The sequence below is a fragment of the Heteronotia binoei genome, chromosome 2, assembly GCF_032191835.1.
Source record: "Heteronotia binoei isolate CCM8104 ecotype False Entrance Well chromosome 2, APGP_CSIRO_Hbin_v1, whole genome shotgun sequence".
In the NCBI taxonomy this organism is placed as follows: Eukaryota; Metazoa; Chordata; class Lepidosauria; order Squamata; family Gekkonidae; genus Heteronotia; species Heteronotia binoei.
This window is the reverse complement of record NC_083224.1, coordinates 81,052,173-81,061,289: the sequence shown is the minus strand read 5'-3', so window position 1 is coordinate 81,061,289 and position 9,117 is coordinate 81,052,173. Positions and strand designations below refer to the sequence as shown.

At 42.6% G+C, this 9,117-nt stretch overlaps 1 protein-coding gene and 1 pseudogene across 1 annotated transcript in view; both read right to left on the bottom strand.

The window, feature by feature from the left end:
• Positions 1 to 3,215: 3,215 nt before the first annotated feature.
• On the bottom strand, positions 3,216 to 4,439 carry LOC132567318 (heterogeneous nuclear ribonucleoprotein A3-like; annotated as a pseudogene).
• Positions 4,440 to 8,760: 4,321 nt separating this feature from the next.
• The window catches only part of LOC132567317 (uncharacterized), a 63,590-nt gene continuing 63,233 nt past the window's right edge, over positions 8,761 to 9,117 (bottom strand). The window contains exon 11 of the mRNA XM_060232999.1: positions 8,761 to 8,891. Coding sequence (XP_060088982.1) covers positions 8,763 to 8,891 — 129 coding nt within the window. The 3' untranslated portion in view covers positions 8,761 to 8,762. The remainder of the gene's footprint in view (positions 8,892 to 9,117) is intronic.

The following is a 9,117-nucleotide window of genomic DNA, read 5'->3' as shown; positions in this document are numbered from 1 at the left end:
ATAAAGGGACAATGCTTGACAAATAAAATGCAACATGCCAAACAATCAACATCCAAGTGTCACTGCCTTCAATCAGCAGCAGATAACCCAGTAACAGTGGTGGGATCACCAAAGCACTGTCTGCTAGAGCCTTCTGATGGACCAGAATCCAGGGTAAAAGTCCCATGTGTTCAACTGCTAGAGGCAACTACTGAACACAGAAGTACAAACTCCTTGGAAAGGACTGTTAAAAATCATGGGTATGTATTTAAAAGAAACCGAGCTCTGGGCTCACAGTAAAGTGGACACACAATTATTATGTTTACTTCACAATTGCATTTTACACAGAGTTTCCTTCACTGGAGACATTGGCCATATCCTAGTCACTAGCAATGAAAAGGCATTAGAGTTAAATATTATTGAGATCAGATGTTTGCATGATTAACTGTTGCCACAAGACAGTAACAAAATATAACTTGCCAGCCTATAACAAGCAGTTTTATTGGTCACAAATACATAGGGATCATAAGTGTGGATAGGCATGATCCAAATCATGAAGAAAAATTTGTTACAAATTTTGCCGTTTGCAGTTCCTGAACAGAAGTTACTGACTAGGCTACCATCACAAACTTTTAAAGCAGTTTGTGAATACAGCAAAAAGCAGGGGTTTCAAGGGATTCTGAGTCCCTTGAAATCCCTGCTTTCTGTTCCCCAAAAAAGCCAAAGAAACAGTTAAGCAGCTGACCCCTCACCCCGCACTGATAGTGATCACACCAGAGGGCTGTCATAGGAGTCCGAGCCTCCAGAGGCAGTTCACTTGTGGATCAGCTGATCAGCTGGGGGGGGGGGCGCTTTACATGCCCTGGATGCTCCAACCCCCCTCCTGGACATTGCAACAGTAGGGACGGGAAGAGAGGGAGGTAGAGTCTGGGGAGCTGGGGAAGGACCCCTGCAGCCCTCAAGTCACAAAGGGAGGAGCAATTCAGCCACTTCAGTCTGAAGTGGAGGGGGCTGTACTTTTTTTTCTCCCTAATATGTGCTCAAGAGCTTTGGGCAGGTTTTCAGAGGGGAAGAAGGCACAAGCAGCTTCAGGTGGCTTGGCAGTTTCACACAGCAAGCTGCCTCACTTCCGCCTTTCTGCTTCCACATGCAGCCCAGGCGACTGGCTGTTGGTTCAGAAATTTGCTACCACTTCAGAAGTGATAGCTTTTTGAGCCAGCCTGCGGAGGCCAGAGGATAGGGTGAGTATGGGATGGGGACAGGCGGCAGATGTTTGTGTGTGGAGAGATTTTTTTCAGTTGATTTCAGAGCCGCCTCTGAGTTAGCCCAAAGTGCTGGTTTGTAATCACCTGAGAGATCACATAAAACTGTGTACAAATATACACTAAAACATTCAATTCTTTTTCTTAAAAGTACCCTCCAATTTTCTACATAGCAAAAATAAATCAGAGAGTTTTAAAAATGGAAAAACATAAGTAATGTTCACTCCATTTTCCCTGGCCATCAAGAGCCATCTTACACATTATACTTATAGAAACCATTACTAAAGCTATACATAACAGCAATCCAGAATTTTAAAAGAACAAGAAAAAAAGTCAAATACTTCAGTTCACCTCTTTCATTCTAGTTACTTACCTCCTTTACTAAACAAGCTTGTTTTTAGAAGTTGGAGCTGAAGGTGCACTCTTCAAATAGTTTATGTGAAAAGGGGAAAGAAAGGAAGATCAAAGGTTGTAAAGGAGAAAAGATAAACACTATGAAGAATCAGTAGAAGACGCACAAACAAACTGCAGACTATTTGCATGCAACTGGTTAAGGAGGTTGCAGGGGAGAGGGAGAGTACAATTTTTCAGCATTTCTTGCTTGTAAAAGCAGCTGCTCGTGCAATGCCTGGCAGTTCTGAACGTTCACTTGTCATTGTATAAGGGATTGACAACTCTTTGGAGAAATGGGAAGCTTTTAGAAATGGTTATTAGAAAGAAGCCAAGAAGACTAGTGAGGGGTGCCGATGTCCTAGAAGCAGTTATTTCTTGTTTGAGGTGAGGGCTAACCCCCCAAGCACAAGGCTCTATGATACTCAGGTGAGCAACTGTTGCCATGGGCTGTCAGCCAGCCATTCGAGTTTCAAAACAAATATTCATATGTGACAGCCTATAACTGGAAGAAGTTGTAACCAGCTATATTGGCCCATGCAAAAACCAGACTAATAAAAACCCGTAAGGAGCCCCACAGTTATACAAACATTGTGCAAGTCTGGGAGCTCACCAGAACTCTTCATCAGGATTTTGCAAGGGTCAACCAATACAGCTGGCTATACCTTTATTCTACTTTAAAGATACATAATTTGCATTGAGAAAGAGAAGGATTGTCAATGGGATAAGAACACCTTGGGAAAAGACTGTATACACTGTTGGAAGAGAAGGACTTAAAATTGTCCTTCTGCCTCAGCCACCAGAGGGGGTTACAAGGGAGTCAGAAAGACAGACAGGCAAACCGTGGGGCATCCTTCCTGTTTACTCTTCCGCCTCGTACCTGTCACGACTCAGGGGGGTCTTACCAATTGCTGTCACCACTCTGGGTTAAGGGTTTCCCTTGAGAAGGCCTAGAGTGCCCTCCCAGGCCTCCCTTAGCTTAGGCCAAATAATGGGTGTGAGGACCAGGCAGAGTTAACAACAGGAAAAAAAACGGTTTATTAAAAGGTCAATGCAATGTAACAACCAAGGCGCATAAAACAGTAAAATGATGAAGGAAAAATAAACAAAAGCCCTAATGCGTCTATCTCTACAGTCCCTACTCTAATACTACACTTACCCACCCCCCCCTTGGGTAAGGGCCTCTTCCTTGCTTCCAGCTCTCCAGGCGACAGCCTGTCTCCAGCTCAGCCTTCCAGGGAAAGAACACCCACTTCCTGGGCTTGGCTTTTATATTCTCTTTCCAGGTCCCACCCCTCTCTGGGCCTGTTTCCCTTCAAAGCCCTCGCTACCCAATCAGAGGGACAGAGGGGATCCTGAGAGATGTAAGCTTTTCCCAGTAACTCCAAAGCAGGCTTGCAGGCCTCGCTAAGCTCAGGATCATGACACACCTCCGCTAGACCAAATCATGGGATCTGGCAATCTAGATCCCCATTGATGCAATCTACATACCATGGGTACTGCAATCACTTCTTCTTAATTATACCTCAAGATATACCTTAATTATACTTCAAGCGATGGACACAAACATTACAGCAATAAACACTAAATCAAGAACAGATACAGTAAGATAGGTCTTTGTAAAAGCTCTACAGAGTCTTCTGACCAGTAGCAGCTTGCAATTCCTTGCTTGGAAAGTGCTGGTATCACTTCACAGTGATGTCCATTTATGGTGTGGTACCTCTGCAAAACAATTGTGTTAAACATCTCACAATCATCAACTGTCATAAAAGCAAACCTTTTCTTCCCACTTTGCCTATCTTCCATTACTTGTATGCTTTTGATCAGACCATATTTTTCAAAATAGTTCCTTAATTTACATTCTTCCAGGTCTCCAGTTCCCCCTACAAATATTTTCTTTTCAATTAAGTGGGCACCAGATTTCACAGAACCTTCCCTAGGAACTGCTTTCTGTAGTCCCACCACCCGATCATCCACCTTATGTGGTGCAGTTGCCAGTGCAGCATTTGCCTCTTCCCTGCAAGAATAGGCCACAAACCCATGGAAACATTTTGTCTGTGGATCTCTCACTACTACAAAGTCAGTGAGAATGCCCCAGGTTTCAAAGTGTTCCCTCTAACTGTCATCAGTAGTCTGAAAGCTCAGGCCACCTACAAACAGTTTTCTCATCTGTTCTGGTTCCTTAGAACCCTCTCTCTGTTTCTCTCCTCTTCCCAGTCCACTTTGGGAGAGTGTTCGGATTCAGTTGCTTTCTTCTGCCTTCTAAGTACATGTTCTGCCAAATCCTCCCCTATAAACATAGACACAGGCGTGCTTTTATACACAACGACCTTCCAGCTTTGGGCTTTCCTTTGGGCACCAATCGCGACTGGTGCTGGGTCTCCACCCTCCATATGCCTCAGCCAGGCGGTCTGCCCACTGTCCAGCTTCTTTGATGGTGGAAGGACTTTTGTCAATCAATGGGTGTCTAATGTGCTCAGGAATAAGAGTCAAGAACCAGTCAATACACATTAAAGCCTTTACATCTTCTAAAGTCTTAGCATCAGCTACTTCAAGCCACAGGTCATAGGCCTTCCCCAGCCTATACATTAATTGTGGGTAGGACTCCTTGGGTTCAGGTTTCACTTCCTTGAACCTCTTGTGGGCTGCTTCTTTGGAGAACCCCACCCTCTCATGCACTCTCTGTTTAAACAGCTTGTAGTCTGTCCTCTCTTCACCTTCCATCTGCCCAGACACTGAAGCCAGAATTCCACTTAGCTGGGGTCTCAACTTCTCAATATACACTTCTGGGGGAAGCTTGTAGTCCATGCAAACTTGCTCAAAGTTTTGCAAGAATGCCTCAATGTCCTCCCCTTTCTTGAATAAAGGCTACTTGCGTCTATCCCCTTGCACAGCAGCATCTGGAGGAAGCAGCCCCTTTTCAATTTTTGCCATTTTAAGCTCATGAGCCAGCCTCATTTTCTCCTGAGCTTGAAATGGCAAAAATTGAAAAGGGGCTGCTTCCTTCAGATGCTGCTGCAAGGGGATAGACGGAGATTTGGGCTGGGTTGCCATCAGTACGCTGATGACTCCCAGCTCTATCTGCTGATGGATGGCCGGCCTGCCTCTGCCCCAGAAAATCTAGTCCTGGCGCTGCAAGCCATGGCAGGGTGGCTCAGGCTGAGTCATCTGAATCTGATGAAGACAGAGGTCCTTTGTTTGAGTCGTGCTCTCTTCACAACCTAAACAAAGTTAACACTTCAAACGTTCCCTTTGATATGCATGGTAACTACAATCTCACAAAGGCTGGGGTTAGTATAGAAAAGTCCATTTGGTTAGTATTTTATAATCTCAGCATGATAGCGTTACAGAGCCTGACATAATGCATCTATCTCTACAGTCCCTACTCTAATGCTACACCTATCCCACCCCCCCTTGGGTAAGGGCCTCTTCCTTGCTTCCAGTTCTCCAGGCGACAGCCTGCCTCCAACTAAGCCTTCCAGGGAAAGAACACCCATTTCCTGGGCTTGGCCTTTATATTCTCTTCCCAGGCCCCTCCCCTCTCTGGGCCTCACAAGGCCCAGGATCATGACAGTCCCTTTGATGTATAGACTAATACATTCTTAGGGAGCAATTTCCTATTTTCTGACCTCACACTTCCTCTCATTCACACAAACAAAGAAGGAGCATGTTGCTCTCTATTTCTGAACAATGGACGCAGGAACATGCTTCGCTACAGCCATGCCCATCCTAGGTGGTCAGAATAGATTCTATCTCTTTCTTTCATCTATAGTGTCTAGAATGGAATTCCATATAAAAAGGAACTCTTATTACTTTTAAATCTGACCAGTGACTGTGTAACTTTGTAAGTCCACTAGCATACTCAGTACCAAGACTCTGCTGCACAGACATACCTTGCTACCTGCATGGACACACTTTGCTACATTGATAATTATTTCTGGCTGCACTACAACCAGAGAATCCAACATACATAAGCTAGAACTACCTATTTTGGCTTCAATTAACTATATCTTCTGCAACATCTTAAATTCATCTTGATCATTGTTTATATATATACACACACACAAATTCATCCTTCTGTTCTCAATCTTCAAAGGGAATTGTATTTCTTCCATGTGTTTTGATTGACTTTTAGACTTGGCTGGCCTTTATTTTTCCAATAAGATGACTCTCCATTGTTGTTGTTTTTCCTAGTATGCAAGTGGTGTACTCTTAACAACAGCAGCAAACCAACTAGCCTACCAGCATCTCACACCAAAGGCTGGTAAAACTAGGTTTTAATACTGGGTGTTTTTTTCTCTCTTTTTTTAAAATGTAAATTCTGGACTGATAAAGGGTTCTGTTGTGGTTAAAATCTTTCAAAACATTTTGTCATTTTCGTTGCCCCTAATAAAATATATTACATGGATTTTCTAACCTGTAACTGGGGCATAGATAAGATTACTCCTACTCAGAGATAACTTGTTAAGTCCCCTTAGTTGGTAAACCACCCCCTAAGAGAAGATGGTTTTACTGTCACAGCATCCAACTTCACAGTCCTGCTGTTGACATAATGATCATGTGGAGATACAAGTGTCATGACATAAATCAATGCCAGTGCAATTTGAGGTCAATGTGACCACAGTGTGACTGAGAAATGTGTTGGAAAAGAATAAATGCTAAAGAGTGGGCTGATAAGAGATTTAGGAACAGCTGAAAAACTCTGGTAAAAACCAACTAAAGCATGGACCTCCGCAAAACCACAAGTATGCAGCCAAGGACTTTTGCATAGTATTTATGAACAAGTCAGCAGTATATGGGGCATCATCCAGGGGACAGTTGACTATGAGATCAACTTGAAAACCAAGAATTGACAGTGAGAAATGAGAACGCGGTGACCTATAAAGCTGAGCTCCAGCCAGGCCTTATTTGGGGCAGGAGCGGAGCTCTGGAACCTCTAAATTTTATTGTGCTCTTTCTTACCCCACCCCACCCCCCAAAAAATTCTTGCTTCTGGGCTCCGTTCAAATCCCCTGTGATAATTTTGCTGAACTCTAAGATTTGACAAGCTTTCTAATATTTTTCTCCACCAAAAAGTATGATGGGAGTAAGGTTTTATTATGACAATTGTAATTCAAGACACATTTTAAGGTAGATGCTAAACTGATATAATTTAGTACACCGGTGATGTCAGGGGTGTGTGACAAATGTGTTATGCAACTGAGTTGTGCTAATGAACTCCGGCTCCTCTTTTCTACAAAATGACCCCTGGCTCCAGCAACAAGAAATTCAGAGAAGCAAGCAACAGCATCAAGAACATCACCCCAAAACCACTATGTACAATGTCTCCTGGTCTCTACAGCATCAAACAGGGCTTGGCATCCCTGTTTGTAGTGGATATGTTTAAAAATGTTTCTTTGAATTCACTTCTACTGATTAATTAATATTGTGTGCATAGTGAAGCCACCAAGGAATGACTGGGTCTTCTCTCCTTTTCAGATCCTTATTTAAAAATCCCTTTGTGAAACAAGTGATGCTTTACCAACACACAGAGAGTGAAACACAGTTCCAATGAAAATATTTGCTTATGACCTATTGAATGGGCTTTCAGTAGTCCTAGTTAGCCCTCTGGTGCAAAATAGTGTAGTATAAGAAAAAACTTCTGTGTACAAACATGCTTTTTCTAGTTCCTCAAATACTTTGTGCATAACTTTCCGATAATTGTCATCTTATTCTTAAGCATATCTCAATGATTTCAAGTGCTAGAAAAATGTTTTTTAAGTGAACTTTTCAAGATTCAAGAAAAAAGAGATTAGTTGTAGATTTTCCAGGCCATATGGCCATAATCTTGGCATTGTGGGACCTGAATACAACAGATGCTATGATCAGCAAAAGAGAGAATAGACCCCCTCGTTTCTGCAGAAGTATATCGCATACCCTGCAGTTGTGGACAAGTTTACATCGGGACCACACAATGTAGCATCCGGAGAAGAATAAAAGAACATGAAAGACAATGCAGACTTGGCCAACCTGAAAAATTGGCAATGGCTGAACATCGCCTAACTCAAACAGGACACAGTATCTTATACTGTGATACTGTAATGCATGACAACACATCCAATTACCATATTAGATTACACAGAGAAGCCACTGAAATCCATAAACATAAACACAATTTCAACAGGAAAGAAGAGAGTTTAAAAATGAATAGGGCATGGTTTCCAGTCATGAAAAACACAAAATTCTCTACGTCTTACAACAGCACTACAGATAAGATTAGAATTTCGATAGCCAATCCGTATACGAAAGAACCTCCTCAGGAAAGTTCCTCCATTAGCATGTCACAGCCTGGGAAGCTCCTACAAGATAATGACTCAGCCCTACCCCACCTTCCCGAGTAGATATAAATTACCTGCCTACCATCTTCTTCTCACTTTGACCCAGAGAGAACTCCAGTTTTCTGGGTTATACCTGAGGATGCCAGTCACAGTTGCTGGCGAAATGTCAGGTCTCGCAATGCCAAGACCACAGCCATACAGCCCAGAAAATCTACAACAAATAATGAACTCTGGCCGTGAAAGCATTCAACAACAAATAAGAGATTGTTTGAACACCCACTGATCATCAAAAAACAAAGCTCAATACCCTTTTGAAGTACTCCAGACTATAAAAAGGACTTTATATTTGCACAAAGAAAATATCAATAGTGGCCCTGAACTGGATAGCCCCAGACAAGCCTCATCTTGTCAGATCTTGGAAGCTAAACAGGGTCAACTTTGGCAAGTACTCAGATGGGAGACCTCCTTGGAATACCAGAGTTGGAGGCAGACTTTATTCATCCACCTCTCCAAATATCCTCCATGCCCAAATAGTGGTCAGTCATCAGAGGTCACCATGACTTCCAGGTGCACGCATACATACACACATTTAAAAAAAGGGGGGGGGGATATCAGTTCCAAAAGCAGTGAAAAGCCAAAGGTAAAGAATGAAAGTAGTCACAGAATTACTAGAAAAAACTGTCAATAGATTCACCCAAAACAACTCTATAGAGAGAGCTAATGTGGAGAAAAATACCTCACACTGAATAGAACAATGGAAATATCAATTACTTCACCAATGTGCTTTTCCAGGAAAAGAACAAAAACAGGTTGTTCATACCAGCACAGGCTCTTCTTTTACCATGGGATGAACACTTTCTGCAACTTTAGATGGTACTTGCTTTCCTGTAGGTGTTTCATCAGATGCAAGAGTGGCAGCCTGATAGGAATGGGCTTCAGTATCCTTTTTTAATTTTTTTTTAAAAAAGAAAAACTTTTCAAAATTCAAACAAGAGCATGTGGAACACAACATTCATCTCCCATTGCACATCTCCATTATGCCAAACCCTGGCAAGGCCTATATATTTGCAGCAGTTATCAGTGTTAGAAAACTGAGAAACCAAAAGGCAGAGAATCCATAATCCCATGAAAATACAGAAATGTCAGCAGCAGTGAACCCTCTACTAAAT